We start from the raw sequence: 21,955 nt of genomic DNA, 5'->3' as shown, positions 1-21,955 counted from the left end.
GCTAAAGGGTACAGGAGGATGTGGAGCTGAGTGGACTTGCCGATGACCGGTACCAGCGGTGTCAAGATCGGCCTCTGTGGAGCCTCAACCCACGGCGCCTGCTGGGTCTGTCCCCATGACCTCCTGCCAGCGCCGAGCCTTCGACCCTTCGCGCGATAGCCTCAGAGTGCACCTAGCCTGGCACAGGCTTCCATACACTTTGGTTCTTTCGGTAAAGTCACGTAGGTAGAAAATAATAGATCACGACGTTTCGATCGCAACACAAGCAATCCGCATCAGGTGGCGAGCCTATTTCAGCAGTGTTTTCTTGCTGTGATTGTCCCACCTGATGACGGTTGCTTGTGTTGCGATCGAAACGTCGTGATCTATTATTTTCTACCCACGTGACTTTACCGAAAGAACCAAGGAGTATGATGGATCATCTTCTTAGGTTTTTTCGGTAAAGTCACGTAGGTAAAACATCAAAATGAATGAAAATAAAATAAAATAAAAAATCACGACGTTTCGGAGGCACATCTAATCTGGCTGTGACGGTCCCACCTGATGACGGAGACTTGTGTTGCCTCCGAAACGTCGTGATTTTTTATTTTATTTTATTTTCATTCATTTTGATGTTTTACCTACGTGACTTTACCGAAAAAACCTAAGAAGATGATTCCTTGCAGTCACGAAAGCTTCAAATCTAGAAGTATGATGGATTCCTGCAGTCACGAAAGCTGGTTCCTGTTCTTAGCCAATAGACTCGACCAACGGCCTTGCGAGTAAGGCTTCTCCTCCACCACTCAACCAACTCATCCTCACGACCCGAAGTAAACAATGGAATCATTAATTAGCGACAAAGGGGCTCACAGTCACATATTTAATCCGCACAGCCCATGGCTGATCGAGTCAGAGTCCGAGAGATGTGGCTTCGTTTCTCTCTCTCTCTCTGAGGTGCATTGGTGCTAACCATCTATATTATTCTATACGGGGGATCGAGCGTTGGAGAGGGGATCGAGCGTTGCTCCCTCGCACGAGGCGTGGGGTTTTTTCGCCGGGTTGCTCCGGTTTCCTTCCGCTAGGTCTGAAACAAGTTAATACAAAAATAAAATCCTTATTCAACCTATAATCGAGAGCAAATTGAGATTTTTAGCAAAAAACAAAAACGAATATGGAACCAAAAAGCGCATTTATTAACGCGTGGACATATTTCGCAGACTCGCAGCCCACCAATCGCATCTCACGTGGGCAATGTTTCATTGGGCAGGATAACAGCGATGGAAGGTGATAAGAAGTCATCATGAGAAGAGGCGTAACAACAAAGACGGAACAGGAATTAGGTGAATTATGCAGCCGTTGGCGAGGTCGGCCCCAACCATCACAGCGCCCATTCGAGTGGAAGCGGCACGCGCTAAGTGCCCCCCCTCTTCCTCCTCCTCCTCTTCCACCCCCCCCCCCCTCTTCACCCCCTACGCGCCCCCCACTCCGCCCCCCCCCCCACCGTCTCCGCTCTCGCCGTGTCGAGGCGCCGACCTCCTCCCTGCCCGCGGTGGTAGTGGCTCTGCGGGGCACAGCGAGACGGCGACGCGAACATTGCTACCCCCTGGGGCGGCAGGGAACCCCCGAGGAGAGATCCGGGGTCTTCGTGATGCTGATGATTAGTAGCAGCAGCAGTAGTAGCAGTGTCCAGACAGCGTCGAGAGTAACGGGCCGAGCGACCGCTCTCTGATACTAATCTCTTCCAGATACTGATACCGTCAGAGACTGGGCTCTGATGGGTCTGTCCAGACAGTCAAAGTTAGACTGACTCTGATGGAGGCTCTAGGCAGTGGTAGACTGACTCTGATGGAGGCTCTAGGAAGTGGAAGACTGACTCTGATGGAGGGTCTAGGCAGTGGTAGACTGACTCTGATGGAGGCTCTAGGCAGTGGTAGACTGACTCTGATGGAGGGTCTAGGCAGTGGTAGACTGACTCTGATGGAGGCTCTAGGCAGTGGTAGACTGACTCTGATGGAGGCTCTAGGCAGTGGTAGACTGACTCTGATGGAGGGTCTAGGCAGTGGTAGACTGACTCTGATGGAGGGTCTAGGCAGTGGTAGACTGACTCTGATGGAGGGTCGAGGCAGTGGTAGACTGACTCTGATGGAGGCTCTAGGCAGTGGTAGACTGACTCTGATGGAGGGTCTAGGCAGTGGTAGACTGACTCTGATGGAGGGTCGAGGCAGTGGTAGACTGACTCTGATGGAGGGTCGAGGCAGTGGTAGACTGACTCTGATGGAGGCTCTAGGCAGTGGTAGACTGACTCTGATGGAGGCTCTAGGCAGTGGTAGACTGACTCTGATGGAGGGTCTAGGCAGTGGTAGACTGACTCTGATGGAGGGTCTAGGCAGTGGTAGACTGACTGATGGAGGGTCTAGGCAGTGGTAGACTGACTCTGATGGAGGCTCTAGGCAGTGGTAGACTGACTCTGATGGAGGGTCCAGGCAGTGGTAGACTGACTCTGATGGAGGGTCTAGGCAGTGGTAGACTGACTGATGGAGGGTCGAGGCAGTGGTAGACTGACTCTGATGGAGGCTCTAGGCAGTGGTAGACTGACTCTGATGGAGGGTCTAGGCAGTGGTAGACTGACTCTGATGGAGGGTCGAGGCAGTGGTAGACTGACTCTGATGGAGGCTCTAGGCAGTGGTAGACTGACTCTGATGGAGGCTCTAGGCAGTGGTAGACTGACTCTGATGGAGGGTCGAGGCAGTGGTAGACTGACTCTGATGGAGGGTCTAGGCAGTGGTAGACTGACTCTGATGGAGGGTCTAGGCAGTGGTAGACTGACTCTGATGGAGGGTCGAGGCAGTGGTAGACTGACTCTGATGGAGGCTCTAGGCAGTGGTAGACTGACTCTGATGGAGGGTCTAGGCAGTGGTAGACTGACTCTGATGGAGGGTCTAGGCAGTGGTAGACTGACTCTGATGGAGGGTCGAGGCAGTGGTAGACTGACTCTGATGGAGGGTCGAGGCAGTGGTAGACTGACTCTGATGGAGGCTCTAGGCAGTGGTAGACTGACTCTGATGGAGGCTCTAGGCAGTGGTAGACTGACTCTGATGGAGGGTCTAGGCAGTGGTAGACTGACTCTGATGGAGGGTCTAGGCAGTGGTAGACTGACTGATGGAGGGTCTAGGCAGTGGTAGACTGACTCTGATGGAGGCTCTAGGCAGTGGTAGACTGACTCTGATGGAGGGTCCAGGCAGTGGTAGACTGACTCTGATGGAGGGTCTAGGCAGTGGTAGACTGACTGATGGAGGGTCGAGGCAGTGGTAGACTGACTCTGATGGAGGCTCTAGGCAGTGGTAGACTGACTCTGATGGAGGGTCTAGGCAGTGGTAGACTGACTCTGATGGAGGGTCGAGGCAGTGGTAGACTGACTCTGATGGAGGCTCTAGGCAGTGGTAGACTGACTCTGATGGAGGCTCTAGGCAGTGGTAGACTGACTCTGATGGAGGGTCTAGGCAGTGGTAGACTGACTCTGATGGAGGGTCTAGGCAGTGGTAGACTGACTGATGGAGGGTCTAGGCAGTGGTAGACTGACTCTGATGGAGGCTCTAGGCAGTGGTAGACTGACTCTGATGGAGGGTCTAGGCAGTGGTAGACTGACTCTGATGGAGGGTCTAGGCAGTGGTAGACTGACTGATGGAGGGTCGAGGCAGTGGTAGACTGACTCTGATAGAGGCTCTAGGCAGTGGTAGACTGACTCTGATGGAGGGTCTAGGCAGTGGTAGACTGACTCTGATGGAGGGTCGAGGCAGTGGTAGACTGACTCTGATGGAGGCTCTAGGCAGTGGTAGACTGACTCTGATGGAGGCTCTAGGCAGTGGTAGACTGACTCTGATGGAGGGTCTAGGCAGTGGTAGACTGACTCTGATGGAGGGTCTAGGCAGTGGTAGACTGACTGATGGAGGGTCGAGGCAGTGGTAGACTGACTCTGATGGAGGCTCTAGGCAGTGGTAGACTGACTCTGATGGAGGGTCTAGGCAGTGGTAGACTGACTCTGATGGAGGGTCGAGGCAGTGGTAGACTGACTCTGATGGAGGCTCTAGGCAGTGGTAGACTGACTCTGATGGAGGCTCTAGGCAGTGGTAGACTGACTCTGATGGAGGGTCTAGGCAGTGGTAGACTGACTCTGATGGAGGGTCTAGGCAGTGGTAGACTGACTCTGATGGAGGGTCGAGGCAGTGGTAGACTGACTCTGATGGAGGCTCTAGGCAGTGGTAGACTGACTCTGATGGAGGCTCTAGGCAGTGGTAGACTGACTCTGATGGAGGGTCGAGGCAGTGGTAGACTGACTGATGGAGGGTCTAGGCAGTGGTAGACTGACTCTGATGGAGGGTCTAGGCAGTGGTAGACTGACTCTGATGGAGGGTCGAGGCAGTGGTAGACTGACTCTGATGGAGGCTCTAGGCAGTGGTAGACTGACTCTGATGGAGGCTCTAGGCAGTGGTAGACTGACTCTGATGGAGGGTCGAGGCAGTGGTAGACTGACTCTGATGGGACACGCGGCGAGCCCCGGCCCACCGGCACAACACAGAGACGCGTTCCTCGCTTGATGCGCTCAGGTGCGCGCCTGGAAAGCGCCGCGTTCAGCGCCCCTCGATCCGCGAGTGCGGGAGGGAACCCCGCAGGGCGTGGAGACACGATCCCCCAACGAAAGGCAAAGACCCCCCGTGTAACCTGCCCCGTACTGATGGACACGGGCGGAGATTAGTCCGCCCAATGAAGGCCGGCACGGCGCACGAGGGGGGCGGTGGCCAACAATCACGCCCGGCCGCCTTTGTCTCCCTAAACTCACAGTGTTGTTATTGACGACTGCGTTGAGTGTGTTGTTGTTGGCTGTGCTCGTGCAACACGCAGAAACTGCAGCAATCACCAAATCATGTGCGCCATCGACATGGAGGGGTGACATCAGGTGGTGCGTCAGACGCCCCGGGGGGGGGGGGGGGGGCTGGCGGGGGAGGGAAGGCCTTCATCCAGCAGTGGAGCGGTCGTTTCAGATTTGTTTTTTAGTTTAATCCCGCGCTGTGGAGGCGGCAGCAGCAGCGAGGGGTTGGTGGAGCACACAGAGACGCTCGTTGTGGAACTCCCATCCCTATCCGTGGGCGGGTCTCGATGTGATGCCATTACCCCGAGCTCGCACAGGAGAAGGCGGAGCAGCAAAGTGTGGACTAATCGCCATCTCTTTCCATCTGTACGGGCACAGGGAGTGGCCCTTGAAGGTGTGGCTAGCATCGGGTGTCGTCACTTTTGTCAACAGGGAAGATTTTTTTTTATTGCGGAATGGGAAAGAACTGAAATGGTTGTAGAAAGATGAAAAATGTAATTAGTAAAATAAATCAGAAACCTCATCCATACCTGGTTTGTACTCAAATAAATGAAGTCCAAGTCAACCCAGCGGTGACCACATGCATTGTGTAACACACACACCAGCCTCTACGGTGTGTCACTAAGTGGCGGTGGCGTCAGCACGCGGCTTGTGCCAGGCTAGGTGCAGCTTTGAGGCTCTAACGTGAAGGGTGGAAGGGACTCGTGGTACAGACCCAGATGCTCATTTATGGCTGAGTCGACCTGCAGGGAAGCCCAGGACCGGTTCATATGTTTGTCATTGGCGTTGGTGGCCGTGAGCTGGAATCGAACCCGTGTCTCTGCCGGGTTCGCAGCGGAGTGCGGCGCTAACCGCTGCACCACCGCTCCCCACAGAATCACACGCACATTCTCTAACACGCACGCACACACGTGGAACTCACGTACAACACGGTGCAGAAAAAAGGCAAAGACATTTTCACAGTTAAGGGGGACAAACTTCACAGTTCACAGCGGACAACGTAACAACATCGAATGTCAATAAATAACACCGCAGGCCGCGACCGCACAGACATCGACTCCGCGCATCCCGCAGCCGCGATCGCCCCCGCGCCGACTGAGACGTCTCGGGACGAGGCGAGGGTCGCCTTGGACACAACCACCGCGGGTGGAGCACCCGGCGCTCGATGTCACCAGCGCGTGGTGGGTTCATCATCCACGCCGCGCCACGCACGCTACGGCAGATCGCCGGTGGCCCACACGCAGACTCTAGACCCCACGTGTGGATATGGCAAAAGGGGGAAGAGAGATCGATATCTCTGGGAGAGAGAGCGAGAGATCTCTGGGGACCAAGAATTCCCGTTACGGCTGACGGAAAGTAAAAATCCCTGGCTGAAGAATTCACACGCTGAAAAAACCGTACCGACTTCTCTCCCACAGATATCACGCGAGCACTTGGTAGGCCTCGTCACTCGGGCAGTGGTGATTCTCAACGTCCGCTTGGCTACTCCGACCCCCCCCTCCCCCTTGTTGAATTGTGTTTCAACCGAGCACAGTAACACCCCCCCCCCCTTGCCTCACCCAACAAATGAATAAACGCAGACGCAGGGGGGTAATGAACATCAACATTAGTTTAGCCAATTGTCCATCTTGTGAGGTATCCTAACTTCCGAATGAGCCAAGTAACCAGCAAGCGAATAATACAAAAAAACAATCGACGCTCTGGGTGTGTGACATCATTTCCCATCTAGGAGTTAATACGGCGCTTTAGTCAAATCGCCTGACATGGAGTTTGAGTGTTGGGGAGGGGTGGCAAGGGAGGATGATGACCGGGAAAGGGGTGAGGGGTTAGGAGGGGGAAGGAGGGTGGCGAAGGTTGAGGGCAGGAAGTAGTCGAGGGATACCCTGGTAAAAAACGAGGAGTCGTACGGAACGCAGAATGGTTTCGTGAAGTTTCCTGCGGGAGTTGATTCCACTGGAGGGGAGCCAGGAGGGAGAAGGAGCGGCACCGTGAGCGAGCACGGGGAGGGGAGGAGCAGTGAGGGACCACAGAAAGTGTCACCGCTGGGGCCGAGCTGGGACATGGCAAGAAACAAGAGCAGCGAGGTGGGGAGGGCGCAGAGCCACGGGGCCGTTGGCAAACGCGGGCGAGGAGTTTGAATAAACAGCGCGAGTCGACGGGAAGCCAGTGGAGTTGGACGAGGAGAGCGGAGGGATGGGATGTGATGTGGGAGATTGGAACTAATCCGGGCCAAAGCGTCTTGAAGTTGCTGGAGGGGAGCACAGGGGTAGGCAGGAAGACCAAGAAGAAGGCGATTGGAGTGGTGGAGACGCCGTGAGGGCGTAGGGGAGTATTTTGGCAGCGGAGATTGAGATGAGGGGGGCGAATTTTCCGGATGTTGAAGGGATGAAAGCGGCACGTGGGTTACGGTGGAGATATGCTTGGTGGAGGAGAGAGGGGCAATCGAAGGTGACCCCCCAAGGTTTAGAGCAAAGGAGACAGAGGTGGGGATGGGGTCGAGAGGAGAGGATGTGGGGTGGGGGCTTTAGAGATGATTTAGAGATGATAGTTGACAGTCCAGCCGAGGAAGTTTGGGGGAGAAACGGTGAAGAGGGAGGAAGCAGGCGATGGTGGTGGTGAAGGAGGAGGGGGGGGGATTGCGGGGCAAGAGTGAGCAGAGCGGCTGGTGGTTGTGCGCGTCAGCTTGGGGGGGGGGGGCGTTGATTCTCCTTCACTCATCGCCCGCCGCCGTCTCCGTCACGCGCTTCAATGGCAGCGGCGAGCGGGGCGCGGGCTCCACACGCTCGTTCGTCGCTACGATTGCTACGGCCTCTTAATGCAACATTCTTTAAATACGCGCGCACACACACACATATATATTCACATTGTGTTGTACAGCACAGGGCGCAGTCCCCGACTTACGGGAACAAGTTCCGTTCGTCAAGTGGAGACGATCCGTTAAGTCGCAACACAACGTACTGTATTGACGTGCGCGGACGGCCAAGTGTTGTGAAATGTGTTCACGGGGTGGGTGGGTGGTGGGGGGGGTGTTAAACCCATAAATAAGAATGCGACGCCGGAAATAATTCCGCGGTTTCGGTTCACGAGTTCAAGTTCGCAAAGAGTCGGGCGGTTAAATAAATAAATATCTTACGGAAGCACGATCGAAAGTGCGGGCGTTCATAAGTCGGGGAGTGCCTTCCTGTGTATATATTATAACTCCTGGCACAAAACATGCATCGGCTAACTTAATTGCTCTACATTTGAATTGCAAACGTAGAGTCTTGTCCGCGCTCTCCACGCTCCGGCCGCGGCTCCGGGGAGGACGAGAGTGGACGCTGCTGCTCCGACGAGGGTGCCTTCGTGACGTCACGGACACCAACAGAACCCTGGAGTGTGTATTATTACTGTCGCTGTTGTCGTCGTCTTTGTCGTCGTCACGGCGGTCGGCCTCATCGTTGAGCCGGCTTGGCAACAACCAAAATGTGAGCCAATCGCAGCTCCATCGCAGAAGAGTCCGGCGTCAGCGGTTCCGCCAGGTAGCGTTGAACCTGCACGGTTTTTCTGTCCCCCTCAGCGTTCGTAGCGTTACTCAAAACGGGCGCAACTCTTAAAAACCGCACAACGCTGATGATGATGATGATGCACAGAGCGCTCCGCTCGCAACTCCAAAGGTTGAGAGTTGACATCCCACCGCCATCATCGAAGTCTGTGCCACGGTGGCTAGGAGATGTTGACTACTTCGCCAGGCATGCAGGAGGTCGTGGGTTAGATCCTGACCCTGACGCCTGCTGCTGTATGTTTCGAGTTTACGGTGTCTCTCCCTCTCCCCGTGGTCGCGTGGAATTTTCTCCGGGTCCTACGGTTTTTTCCTCCACATTTAGAAACATGCATTTAGAGTATTTGGCTGCTATACATTTCCACGTGATAAGCCGCTTCGTTGACCTATCATTTGTGATAGCCAGGTCGCTTCTGAGAAAGAGCCATAAACAGCTCAGTAATACAAAATTTGATCATCATTTTCATTTGTCCACGGTAGTCAAAAACAACATGGAGCCACTCGTTTGCACCCCCAGGATAAACTACAAGCCCCTGGCAGCCACGTGACCATGGCATTGCCACTGCTTGGCTTCAAGGTTGCGAGTGGTGGGGGGGGGATGAGTGCCGCAAATTTTTTTTTCGTGGAATAATACCATCCCGGCAGTGGAAAAACAAGTGGAAACTTATCAGTCAAAAAATACATTCGAGGAATAACTTCGAGGGCGTGTTGACACGGCCATCGATTTTTTTTGTTCGCTAAAATTGAAGCATTCAAATGGCTTTAGTCAATCAAAGAGGGAAGCGAAAATGGCAGGAATGAAACAATAAAATCAAATATATAGAAAACGAGTGGGAAGAAGAAACCCCCCCCCCACCCCGAAAAGGTAGCTTTGGAGTAGCGGACGCATCACGTCGCCACAACCGATGTGCAACAGGGTTGGTCCAGATGTCTTGTGACCCTCCACCCCCCCCCGCATTTCATTCTCTATAACGTAATAACTTTTGAGAAAATGTTAGGGGTCAATTAATTGGCGGTGGGGCGGGGGGGGGTCACGAGACGTCTGGACCACCAACCCTGTAGATCCGCAAACTTAGTTGTTCAAGTAAAAATTCTGGAAAAATGTCCCAAAACCGCCGCCGATCGCTTTCCAGAACCCCCCCCCCCACCCTGGGGATCGATTTGGAGGCAAGCAGCTTCTTCCCCTCCTCCCTGCACGGCGTTACCTCTGCGCCGCTCACCTTTGCACACATCCGGCCCGTACGTGGAAAGGTCAACATACACACGTACGGCACGTGACAGGACGTCATGTGGCATCATAACGTCTGTACAGATGACACACGAGGTCACGTGGCCATCCGAATAACTTCACAGCTCGTCGGATTCCTCCGGCATAAATAAAGATTCTGACGACGATTCTCAACGTGTCTGAAGGCGGGTGGGCGGCAGCTTCTCAAGGACGGGTTCAAAGTTCGTCTCACGGCGAGGGGGGCGGGGGTCGAGAGGCTGCGGGGGCGCCGCCTGCTTCACGGGCGCGCCATGCGCTTGCGCCGCAGGCTGCGCCGCAGCGCCTCGGGCGTCAGCTCGTGGCGCGTCACCACGCCCACCACGTGGCCCGCCGCGTTGACCACGGCGAGCTGGCGTGCCTGCAGCGCCGCCATGACGCGCAGGGCCTCGCCGGCGCTGGCGCGGGCGTTCACCGCGGGGGCGCCGGCATCGACGTACGGCGTCACGTCCACGACGGCGCGCGGCTCCAGCAGAGCCAGCTCCAGGTCGCCCACGTCCAGGCCGCGTCGCTCCGCCTCCGCCAGCGTCGCCGCTCCCACGCGCGGCTGCCGCGCCGGCGCCCGCCCCTCCTCGTACCACGCGCCCCGCGCCAGCAGGGCCGCGAGGCGCGAGCGCGACACCATGCCGTGGTAGGTGAGCGGCCGCAGGCGCTGGGCCAGCGTCCAGTCGCCGGGGAGGCCCGCGTCCGCCGCTCGCCCGGGGTCGCCGGCGTCCCCGCTGGCCCAGCCGGCGGGCTGCAGGTTCGGGTACGGCTCCACCCCCGGCTGCAGGACGCTGGCGAGGTACTCGCAAGCGGGCGACGACTCCCCCTCGTCGCCCTCGTCGTCGTCGTCGCGCCGGCGCCGCTCCGGCGCGCTGCCTCGCCCGGCACCCGGCGGCCGCTGCAGCTCGGCCGACGGGTACGAGCGCATCGAGCGGCTGCGGCGCCGGTACTCGTTCGCGCGCGTCACGGCCAGCGCGGCGTGGTGGAACTCGCCGTTCGCGGCCAGCAGCGCCGCGTTGCCGGCGCCGCCGTGGCCAGCGCCGGCGGCCTCGGTGACGACGGGGAAGGCGTGGTGGCGGCGCGCGCGCAGCACGCTCACCAGCGACTGGACGCGCGTGTGCGGGTACACGTACACCAGCTCGGGCTCCATCACGTCGCTCGCGAGCAGCAGGCGCTGGCAACGCTGGCCCGGCGCCGGCGGCGGCAGCGGCTCCGCCGAGTCGGCGGGGAGCAGCGGGAGGCCCCGCAGCGCCGCGGCAGCGCGCGCCGGCTCCCGCGACCACGCGCCGGCCAGCCAGCCCGACAGCAGCAACGCCAGCAGTGCGGCCGCCGCGCCCTCGGCGTCCGCGCCGCTCGCCTCCGCCAGCGCGAGCGCCAGCACCAGGGGCCAGCGCGCCACGCCGCCCAGCGCGGCCGCCGCCCCCGCCAGCGCCAGCTTGTCCTGCCGCGGAGGCGGCCACCGCCGCGGCTGCCAGCGCCGGAGGAGCCCGGCGGCCAGGCGGCCGTAGACGGCGCCCACCAGCAGCTGCGGCGCGAAGGCGCCGCCGGGCGCCCGCAGCCCCGAGGCCCAGAGCGAGAGGGGCGCGAGGCAGCCCAGCGCCAGCAGCAGCGAGGGCGGCGACGGCGCCGCGCCGGGTCCCAGGAGGCCGCGGAGCGCCGTCTCGGGCGCCGATAGCAGCAGCCGCGCGAGGTCGTTGGCGGTGCCGTTGGGGCAGAGCAGCGACGGCAGGAGGGCGCGCGGGTCGCGGGGCCCCGCCGCCGTCGCGTTGCCCGCGGCGCCGCCCTCGTCGCGGCACGAGCCGAGGGCGGCGGCGGCCAGGAAGGCGGCGCAGCTCCCAGCGAGCGAGACGAGCAGCACCTCGAGGGCGCCGGCGCACGGCGGCTTGGCGAAGACGTGGCGCGCGCGGTAGCGGGACAGCCGCGCCCGCAGGCGCCGGTGCGCGGCCGCGTGGACTCCGCCCACCGCGCCCAGCGCCATCGCCGCCGGCAGCAGCGCCCAGGGGTCGGCGCCGCCCGCGAGACGCCCGCCGGATTCGCCGACCAGGTCGAGCATTCCCACGGGCCACGCAGGAGGAGAGCCGCCGGCGCCGGAGAGCGCCAGCGCGCCGGAGGAGAGCGCCGAGAAGGCGAGGGAGGCGGTGACGGAGCCGAGCAGGACGGGGAAGACGACGCCCGGGTCGGCCAGGGCGCCGGGCCCCGCGTTCTGGAGGCCGAAGACGGCGCCGGCGAGGGGAGCGCCGAACGCCAGCGCCATCCCGGCGGCCGAGCCGGCGGCCGCGAGGCAGCGGCGCCCGCGCGCCGTGCAGAGGGCCGCCGGGCGGAGTCCGGCGCGGGACAGCGCCGGGCAGAGCAGAGAGGGCAGCCACAGGCCCAGCGCCGTCCCCACGTGCAGCATGGGGGCTTCGATGCCCACCTGCCCAAGGGGGATTCGTCACGGCGGTTGATTAGGAACAGGGAGAGGTGATCGGAGTTCAAGAGACCTCGCAAACATCACAACCCACGAAGCTCACGGTCCACCCTCAACTGCATCCCGCTGCGCAGAGCATGGCATCAGCAGCAGATGATACCTGATGCACAAATAAAATAACTCTCTCCAGCAGCGGTGTCCGACCGTGGTCATCAAGAGCAGAGATCGGAGTACAACGCAATGCAAGAACCGATCCACAGATACGGAGGAGACATCGTCACAGCGATGCACTCGCTCCGCTACTGCTCCTGATGCGGTACGTTTTTTTGCCCACCTGAATGTGCATTGTAGTTGTTGCAGAATCTCAGGGCCGCTGCATTTGGGCAAGTGACACTGTGCACGTTACACATCAGCGTTGTTATTATCGACATCAGTGGCCGTGCGAAGATTAAGGACCACGCTAGACCACGTCGCTGGTGTCATTCATGACTGCTGCTGCTGCTGAGATGTTGACATTGAAAAAGACTGACAGAGACGTCAGACGTTGGCACTCGAAATGTATCGCTGCAGGAGGACGCTGCTGCTACTGCTCTCTAAGCTGGACCCAACAGAGTGCCCAATGTAGAAGCAGGGAAAATGTTGCTGCTGCTGTTGTTGTTCGGGACAAACGGAAGTGGAAAGAGAGGAAGACCGAAGAGAGAATGTCCTGAGTAGGACGCCGTCGTGAGAGATTGGTGCCATCACGTGACCACATTGGCACCACAAGACAGAGTGGGCACCACGTGACCACATTGGCACAAGACAGAGTGGACACCACGTGACCACATTGGCACCACAAGGCAGAGAGGAGTGGGCACCACGTGACCACAGCAGACACACCTACTACGGTGACTGCAAAGATTTAAATTAACTTTCTTCCAGCTTTAAAAACTCTCCCGTGCGATCAGCGTCAGAGACAACAACACGCCACAAGATGTCAACTACCTCGCCGGGTGTACAGGAGGCCATTGGTTCGATCCCGAGTATTTGTCTGCTAAGAGAGAGTTGGGCCCAAGTGCCGCTAGCGAGTAGCAGCTATGAAGGCCGTGGGCACTGTGGCGCACGAGGGGGTGGGTGGCCAGCACCACGCCCGGCCGCCTTTGTCTCCCCAGTGCCGCTGTTGTTTCCACCCCTCCCCACCACCCCCCCCCCCCCACCACCAAGACGCACCACGAGGCCCCCGGCAGACGCGCACGCCGCTCCGAGCCCTCTGACCGCCACGGCCCCGCGCGTCCACGCGGCCGCATCTCGGACCCCGTCCCTCAGCAGCCACGACGCCTCCTCCTCCTCCCCCCACCCCCCGTGCCGCCGCCGCCGCCGCCCGGAGCCGCCAACGACGACGGCGGTGCCGGCCAGGGCGGCTCCCAGCGCCAGCGCGCCCCGCACGGCGGCGCCCAACAGCAGCAGCAGCGCCAGGGCGCCGCGCTCCTCGCTCCAGCGCAGGGCCCCGTCCAGCGCGGCGCGGGGCAGGGCCCAGGCGAGGCGCGCGGGCAGCCAGACGAGCAGCAGGGCGGCCGCGGCGACCGCGGCGCCCAGCAGCAGGAAGCAGAGGCCGTGGGCGGCCCGCGTGAGACACGCGCGGCACACGCGCCGACGCCTCCTGCTGCCGCTGCTGCTGCTGCCGCCCCGCGTCCTGCCCTTCGTCAGCCCCTCGTCCTCTCCTCCTCCCTCCCCCTCCTCATCGTCCTCGTCGTCGTCACCCGCCTCGTCGTCACGCTCCTCGTGCTCGGCCTGCTGCGCGCTGGGCCACGCGTCCCGCCGCTCCAGGCTCTCGACGGCGGCGGCGCCTCCAGCAACGCGGCCGCCGCCGCTCTCCGCCTCCTCCTCCTCCTCGTCGTCGTCGCACAGCTCCGCGAGCTCCTCGGGGGTGCGCGCTGCTGCTCGCGAGCCGCCCGGAGAGTCCCCGCAGCAGCCGCCGCCGAAGCAGCAGCAGCCGCGAGCGCCGCTGTCAATGCCCACGCCGCCATCACTGTCCGCCCGCTCCATGTTTCTTGTTGCTATGGGAGGGGCTACGCGATGACGTCGCGCCGCCGAGTCAGCGTTGTGCGGCGTGCGTGGTGACGCCAGACGCAGGTCGCGAGACCGTCTGCGGTGCCGATGACGTCATCGCGCACACATCACCCCCCCCCGCACAGTGCGGGTTGACGTCATAAAAGGCCGCAGGACGTTCAGGATGACGTCATCATGCACGTCAGTTCACCAAAGGGGTGCAGGGTGACAGCAGCTGTAGTGCAGGGTGACAGGAGCTGTGGTGCAGGGTGACAGCAGCTGTAGTGCAGGGTGACAGGAGCTGTGGTGCAGGGTGACAGGAGCTGTGGTGCAGGGTGACAGCAGCTGTAGTGCAGGGTGACAGGAGCTGTGGTGCAGGGTGACAGGAGCTGTAGTGCAGGGTGACAGGAGCTGTGGTGCAGGGTGACAGCAGCTGTAGTGCAGGGTGACAGGAGCCGTGGTGCAGGGTGACAGGAGCTGTGGTGCAGGGTGACAGGAGCTGTGGTGCAGGGTGACAGCAGCTGTAGTGCAGGGTGACAGAGAGCTGTGGTGCAGGGTGACAGGAGCTGTGGTGCAGGGTGACAGCAGCTGTGGAGCAGGGTGACAGGAGCTGTAGTGCAGGGTGACAGGAGCTGTGGTGCAGGGTGACAGGAGCTGTGGTGCAGGGTGACAGCAGCTGTAGTGCAGGGTGACAGGAGCTGTGGTGCAGGGTGACAGGAGCTGTAGTGCAGGGTGACAGAGAGCTGTGGTGCAGGGTGACAGGAGCTGTGGTGCAGGGTGACAGCAGCTGTGGTGCAGGGTGACAGGAGCTGTGGTGCAGGGTGACAGGAGCTGTAGTGCAGGGTGACAGGAGCTGTAGTGCAGGGTGACAGGAGCTGTGGTGCAGGGTGACAGGAGCTGTGGTGCAGGGTGACAGCAGCTGTGGTGCAGGGTGACAGGAGCTGTGGTGCAGGGTGACAGGAGCTGTGGTGCAGGGTGACAGCAGCTGTAGTGCAGGGTGACAGGAGCTGTGGTGCAGGGTGACAGTGGCTGTAGTGCAGGGTGACAGCAGCTGTGGTGCAGGGTGATGGGCTGTAGTGCAGGGTGACAGGAGCTGTGGTGCAGGGTGACAGTGGCTGTAGTGCAGGGTGACAGGAGCTGTGGTGCAGGGTGACAGGAGCTGTGGTGCAGGGTGACAGCAGCTGTAGTGCAGGGTGACAGGAGCTGTGGTGCAGGGTGACAGGAGCTGTAGTGCAGGGTGACAGGAGCTGTGGTGCAGGGTGACAGCAGCTGTAGTGCAGGGTGACAGGAGCCGTGGTGCAGGGTGACAGGAGCTGTGGTGCAGGGTGACAGGAGCTGTGGTGCAGGGTGACAGCAGCTGTAGTGCAGGGTGACAGAGAGCTGTGGTGCAGGGTGACAGGAGCTGTGGTGCAGGGTGACAGCAGCTGTGGAGCAGGGTGACAGGAGCTGTAGTGCAGGGTGACAGGAGCTGTGGTGCAGGGTGACAGGAGCTGTGGTGCAGGGTGACAGCAGCTGTAGTGCAGGGTGACAGGAGCTGTGGTGCAGGGTGACAGGAGCTGTAGTGCAGGGTGACAGAGAGCTGTGGTGCAGGGTGACAGGAGCTGTGGTGCAGGGTGACAGCAGCTGTGGTGCAGGGTGACAGGAGCTGTGGTGCAGGGTGACAGGAGCTGTAGTGCAGGGTGACAGGAGCTGTAGTGCAGGGTGACAGGAGCTGTAGTGCAGGGTGACAGGAGCTGTGGTGCAGGGTGACAGGAGCTGTGGTGCAGGGTGACAGCAGCTGTGGTGCAGGGTGACAGGAGCTGTGGTGCAGGGTGACAGGAGCTGTGGTGCAGGGTGACAGCAGCTGTAGTGCAGGGTGACAGGAGCTGTGGTGCAGGGTGACAGTGGCTGTAGTGCAGGGTGACAGCAGCTGTGGTGCAGGGTGATGGGCTGTAGTGCAGGGTGACAGGAGCTGTGGTGCAGGGTGACAGTGGCTGTAGTGCAGGGTGACAGGGGCTGTGGTGCAGGGTGACAGGAGCTGTGGTGCAGGGTGACAGGAGCTGTGGTGCAGGGTGACAGCAGCTGTGGTGCAGGGTGACAGGGGCTGTGGTGCAGGGTGACAGGAGCTGTAGTGCAGGGTGACAGGAGCTGTAGTGCAGGGTGACAGGGGCTGTGGTGCAGGGTGACAGCAGCTATAGTGCAGGGTGACAGGAGCTGTAGTGCAGGGTGACAGGGGCTGTAGTGCAGGGAGACAGGGGCTGTGGTGCAGGGTGACAGGAGCTGTGGTGCAGGGTGACAGGGGCTGTAGTGCAGGGTGACAGGGGCTGTGGTGCAGGGTGACAGGGGCTGTAGTGCAGGGTGACAGGGGCTGTGGTGCAGGGTGACAGGAGCTGTGGTGCAGGGTGACAGGGGCTGTAGTGCAGCGGCCCACATCTCAACATTTCCCTGTCAATTAGCTCACCCACATCACGTGACGCCTTCAACTCCGTACCACCCCAGGGCCTCGCCGTATTTCTAGCCGCAGTATTTAACATTTCAAGAGCTCGCAGATGGATCCTGAGTGGACCGTCACGTGTTTGCGGCAACGCGTTCCAACTGTGATGGCACAAACTGCATGCGCGCGCACGTGTGTGCCTTTGGCACATGCACATCAAAGTTTAACAATGTTTTCCCCGTCTATACATTCAAAAAAATGTTTAACCCACAATGATTTTAATGGATGTAGCTAAACTAATTAATGACTTTTTCATTATTGTATTTCCATGAACAGGTCCATTCTATTATTGCAACCTGCTGAAACGCCCCTCCTGGACATCTGTGAAAAAGAGTTTCTTAGCTCATCGGATTCCTCCTGGAGACAGAAATATTCCGATTCTGAATCTCTTCCATTATCGCGTGTGGCGGCAGCAATGTTGTCCTCCTCCTTCAGGATCTCGACATCCTACTGTGGAGGTCGTGCCGCTTGCTGCTGTCCACGCTGAAAGCGCTTCAGCAGAGAGATCGCGTCGTTTGCCTCCTCCTCTGGGCCAGTTTCGACATTCAGTGTATCATCAGCAAGCCAGGCTTTGCTTGAACCATTGGTTCAACAACAGCAAAAACTGGGCCAGTTTTGACATTGTTTTAATGCTGACGTTTGACGGGAAGCGATGCATAAAACATGGCAATGGAGCACGATTTATTCCTGCATCATAAATTAACGCGCGTTAATTAACTTAGGCGTCCGTTACATAATCTAATGCATTAAAACAAAATGGAAATGCTTTTCATGACTTCAGTGAAACAGATCAGCTGTAAGTTGTAAGTCACCACTACCTCCACCACAATCGTTTTTTTGTTTAATGTTAATAAACACAAAGGGTTTGATGAAACAAAGAAATTGTACTTCTGTGCCCATGCTTAATTTGTTTTGATGATTTACCTTCTAACACAAATCTGGCCACGTCTCGCACAACCCCAGAAAGGGCATCTCGCACCCCCGAGGGATAGCGTGCACCCCACGTTAAGAACCACTGATCGAGATGATGATTTAAAAGTGCATCACAGCTCCCAGCGGCTTCCTAATATCGGAAGAAAAGAGCGTTCCAGACGGGCCGCAGAAGCACATTTCCGGAAGCGCCGCGCGACGGTGGGGCGCAACCTCAGTCTCCGTTCGCCTCAAGCAGCCAGCGCCGCTGCGAGGATGGGCGCAGTTGGCGTGACGGCGGCGGTGCAGAGAGCTCCTTGGGAAGGCCAGCCAGGCAGCCAGCCAGCCAGGCAGCCAGCCAGCCAGGCAGCCAGCCAGCCAGGCAGCCAGCCAGGCAGCCAGCCAGCCAGGCAGCCAGCCAGCCAGGCAGCCAGCCAGCCAGGCAGCCAGCCAGCCAGGCAGCCAGCCAGCCAGGCAGCCAGCCAGCCAGGCAGCCAGCCAGGCAGCCAGCCAGCCAGGCAGCCAGCCAGCCAGGCAGCCAGCCAGGCAGCCAGCCAGCCAGGCAGCCAGCCAGCCAGGCAGCCAGCCAGCCAGCCAGGCAGCCAGCCAGGCAGCCAGCCAGCCAGGCAGCCAGCCAGCCAGGCAGCCAGCCAGGCAGCCAGCCAGGCAGCCAGCCAGCCAGCCAGGCAGCCAGCCAGGCAGCCAGCCAGGCAGCCAGCCAGCCAGGCAACCAGCCAGGCAGGCAACCAGCCAGGCAGCCAGCCAGGCAGCCAGCCAGGCCGTTGCGGTGCACGCCAAGGCGAGAACGGCCGCAGTCGGAGACCGTCAGGGTGGTGGCTCGGCTGTGGACAGAGCGAGGAGTTCAAATCCTGGTTGGAGGCGACGGGGGAGGCGGGTTGAATCAACCCATCATGCCTCCCTTCCGCAGGGTCGATAAAATCGGTACTAGCCCGTTGGGTTGGGCTGTTGTTGTTGTGCTCGAGTCACGCCCAGAGGACGACACGGAACGTTCGCGAGCGGCATGAGCGGCAGGAGCGGCGGTGGCGCGCGCACTCAAAGCGGTTCTTTGTTTGGTTTATTTAAACTCAAAAGTGCCGGCGAAGCTTCAACAAAACAAACCGACGAATGTGTCTCGCCCGCCCACACGACGAGCCTCGTTTCTTTGTTCGTTTCCCAAATCTCGCTCGCGCGTCGCCCACTGGCGGCTCGCAACGCCGAAGCTCGTGCCGCCGCCACCGCCGCCACCGTCGCCTCGTGGACGGAGTGGCGCGGGGAGCCGCGCGGGGACTCACGGACGGGGCCTGCGTGTCGGCAAACGGCACGCGGCAATCGCAAGACATTCATTTAACGCGAAACGTTCGCCATCTCTCTCGGACAGTCATTACAACCCGTTACTCATCACCTCAAAACATAACACATCACACCCCCCCCCCCCCCCCGAACAAAAATCACTTTTCACAATAGAAAATAAGTCATAAAGAACGTAAATATTTTAAAAAACGACTCAACGACAATTAATTTAAAACTCAAATAATTCACCTTTGCAGGGAAACCCGCCCAAGAGATCTGCTGCACGTTGGATTGACTGGGGGGGGGGGGGGGGGGCGATGTGAAGGGCTTCAACGCTGCCACTGTGACACTGCCGCAGGATCAGAATGTCGATCTGCATTGGCGGGGGGAGGAAATCTGATGAGCTATGAAGCTCTTTGTGTCACACACGTGCAGAAAGCGGACGACGACGGCAGCCTCCTCCTCCTCCGGTGGGGGGGGGGGGGGCGGCTTCTTGTGCGACGACCTCACGGCGCGTGGCCCACGGAAAAATTCCGTTCGCTCGGAGAAATATTCCATTTCGTCCGTCCAAAGGAGAAAAACCTAAAGTCTCCTTCAGGGTCGTCAATTTCCCTCCGTCCGGGAAACTTCCGTAAACCGAAGGTCCGCGCAGGCCGCGGGATACGCGCACTTTGGCCACGAGAGGGCGAGCGAGGCGCGCACGGCCGTGGTGCCGCGTTGCCGTCTCCCGCGGTCTCCTTCGCCGCTAACTCTGCCGCAAACCGCTCTTAGTAAATCCGCGAGGCGGTGGGGGGGGGCACGTCGACCGCTCACGGCCGGGGGGGGGCAAGGAGGAGGAGGGCGCTTCCTCCTCTCGCCATTGTGACGCCCCCGTCCCCGCGCAGGCCCGGCACGGCGGTCCCACGCGGACGGACGCACCCTGCGGGCCCCAACGCCGCCGGTCCGAACCCGCCGATCGCGCGCGGCGGGCGGCTAGGAGAGGAGGGAGCGAGCCTGAGCGCGACCGCCGCCCGCAACCGGGTCGCAGGCGCGTCCCGCACGCGATTCGCGTGCGGCCGAGTTTCGGCCGATCGTCGCCCGACAGCCGAGTCCCTACTCGGAGCGCAGAGACGCGCACGACGAGCGCTTCGGTTGCGCGCGAGCGACGGCTCGCGTCGCTCTGCGCGTCACGCGAGAGGGTCATCAATAACAACACGTTCATTCGAAGCTGATGAACAAGAACACTTAAAACGCAAATTGCACTTCGAAGCGTAGAAACTCTGTCAATGGCACTTTCCAACAACGACACAGTCGCCCTTAACGCTCACGGCCATGGCATGGCGGGGGGGGGGGGGGCGAAGGTGGGGGTGGCGGCGCGAGTGGGGGTAGTAGTGGCGGTGGTGGTGATGGTAGCAGGGGCAGTGGTGGCAGCAGCAGTCGTGGTGGTTGAAGGGGTGGTGGTGGTAGCGGCGTGCGTGTCGCTGCGATCGCCGAGTTCTGCCAAATTCGAAACGACTTCCAAGACAACGACGACGCGGGGCTGCACAGTAGAGGGAAATCCACTGCTGGATGAGGGCTCCCCCTTCCCCCCCACCACCCCCCCCCCGTTCCCACACAACGCCACGCGTGGGTCACGGCGAAGGTGGCGAGGCCCCACGTGGGATGGCAGCACGGGCCGAGTTCTCGCTCAACACCCGCCGGCGTTCGCTCCAACGCGAGGTCAGTCCCCTCGGGGAACGCTTTTCGCACGCACAACACGCAACGCACCCCCCCCCCTCCCGTTATAATGTGGTGCACGGCCCTAGTTACAACGCAGAATGCACCGTTATGATGCGCGCAGTTATAACGCGGAGCGGGTGCCACCGTTATAACGCGGTTTCTGAGCAGTGGACTTCCAACCTCGTTCTTGAACTGAGTGGTACGGTAACGCGGTGGTGACGCACCCTCGGTGATGTCCCCCCCCATCTCACCCTAGTTGTGCACCGCACCCCACCAAGCTTCATCGTTGCATCACCCATGGGGGGGAAACGGTTTCCGCTCAACGCGGGCGCTCTTCAGGAACGCCTCGACACCACCAGTGCCACCGACAGCGCGTGAAACGAGCAACTTTGCCGCCTACGGCAACAGATTGTGTTGCACTGCCTTCTGCTGCCCTCAGCTGAGCTCAGATTAATCTGCATGAAGACCCAACAAAACCTACGAAGAGCAATAGCCCGGTGCGCCAAACCATTGTGCCACCACTCCCCCCACCCTCGACTTTGCCAACCGTCACGGAGCGGTGAAGTATGGTCAAAAACAAAAACCAATCAAACCCCCCAGGGACCGACACGGTGGAGGGTGGGAGGGCTTCATTCCCTGGTGGATGGACGGTGACCGGCTGCAACTTATTCATCGTCACTTGTTATTTGCAGTGCTACAGCGGCGTGCCGTTTGTGTTCATCAGCAAGGTGTCACCTCCCCCCCCCCAGCGATGCCGACCGCCACTCCTGGCGGCTCATTCCCTCTTGAATTTTAAATGTTGTGCGCTCACCGCCACCGCGATGAAACTACAAACTAAAACAATTTTTTATTTTACCAGGTAAGGTCCCACTGAGCTATACAGCTCGTTTTCCGGAAGCGACGAGTCCATCACAAACGATAGCTAAAACCAAGTGGCCGATCGCCACCGTGTGGAAATACACAGCGGCAGCCAAATACTCACGAAACGCGTGACGTCGATTCTAAACGAGGAGGGAAAGACCGGTGGACCCGCGGAAAAAATCCACACGACCACGGGGAGAACACGCAAACTCCAAATACACAGCAGGGGTCAGGGTCGAACCCACGACCTCCTGTACACCAGGCGAGGTAGTCAACATCTCGCCAGCGTGGACGCCCACAATAAGGTAAGGCAGCGCTGCAATACTGAAACAAACTGCGTTCAACAATCTCAACTGTCAAAGCGATTTCCTCGCTTCCTTAGATGTTTACAGCCCCTGCAAAGCCAGTGGTGGAAATTCCACATTCCCGTGGCGGGGGTGGGGAGGGTGAGTCTATGCATGGGAGAACCCGCAGTTGATGTCATCACAAAGTGGTGCTCAGTTTATCCGGAGGGATGGATGATGGGATTTCCATCAGGCTCTCGGCAAAACGGGTCTACAAGCGCGTCGGTAACCACCAACGCAATGACAAAGCTCCCCCGTGCAGCCTCTAATAGACTGTCGGGGCAAGTGCCGTTAGCGAGTAGCAGCACCTAC

General features: G+C 59.7%; 2 protein-coding genes across 2 annotated transcripts in view; both read right to left on the bottom strand.

Moving 5' to 3' along the window:
- Positions 1-5,781: 5,781 nt before the first annotated feature.
- LOC144736151 (H(+)/Cl(-) exchange transporter 6-like) lies at positions 5,782-14,082 on the bottom strand. The gene is made up of 2 exons (XM_078618737.1): positions 13,250-14,082; positions 5,782-12,046 (listed from the first exon to the last, which is right to left on the bottom strand). Exons 1-2 carry the CDS (start codon positions 14,063-14,065, stop codon positions 9,890-9,892), a joined length of 2,973 nt encoding a protein of 990 aa, XP_078474863.1. The 5' UTR covers positions 14,066-14,082; the 3' UTR covers positions 5,782-9,889.
- Positions 14,083-17,685: 3,603 nt separating this feature from the next.
- The window catches only part of LOC144736167 (tudor and KH domain-containing protein-like), a 15,526-nt gene continuing 11,256 nt past the window's right edge, over positions 17,686-21,955 (bottom strand). The window contains exons 10-13 of the mRNA XM_078618753.1: positions 20,355-20,458; positions 19,659-19,899; positions 18,570-18,751; positions 17,686-17,718 (exon numbers count right to left, since the gene is read on the bottom strand). Coding sequence (XP_078474879.1) covers positions 17,686-17,718; positions 18,570-18,751; positions 19,659-19,899; positions 20,355-20,458 — 560 coding nt within the window. The remainder of the gene's footprint in view (positions 17,719-18,569; positions 18,752-19,658; positions 19,900-20,354; positions 20,459-21,955) is intronic.

The sequence above is a fragment of the Lampetra planeri genome, chromosome 59, assembly GCF_965212315.1.
Source record: "Lampetra planeri chromosome 59, kcLamPlan1.2.h2, whole genome shotgun sequence".
In the NCBI taxonomy this organism is placed as follows: Eukaryota; Metazoa; Chordata; class Hyperoartia; order Petromyzontiformes; family Petromyzontidae; genus Lampetra; species Lampetra planeri.
Note: the sequence above shows the minus strand (reverse complement) of the source record. Positions and strands in the feature narration are given on the sequence as shown.

What these genes read in the sequence shown, in the direction of transcription:
- LOC144736151 (XM_078618737.1), bottom strand. Translation starts at nt 14,065, where the DNA reads ATGGAGCGGGCGGACAGTGATGGCGGCGTGGGCATTGACAGCGGCGCT. An exon ending in CGTCTGCCGGGGGCCTCGTG is followed by an intron (nt 12,047 to 13,249) that starts GTGCGTCTTGGT and finishes CCCCTTGGGCAG; the next exon opens with GTGGGCATCGAAGCCCCCAT.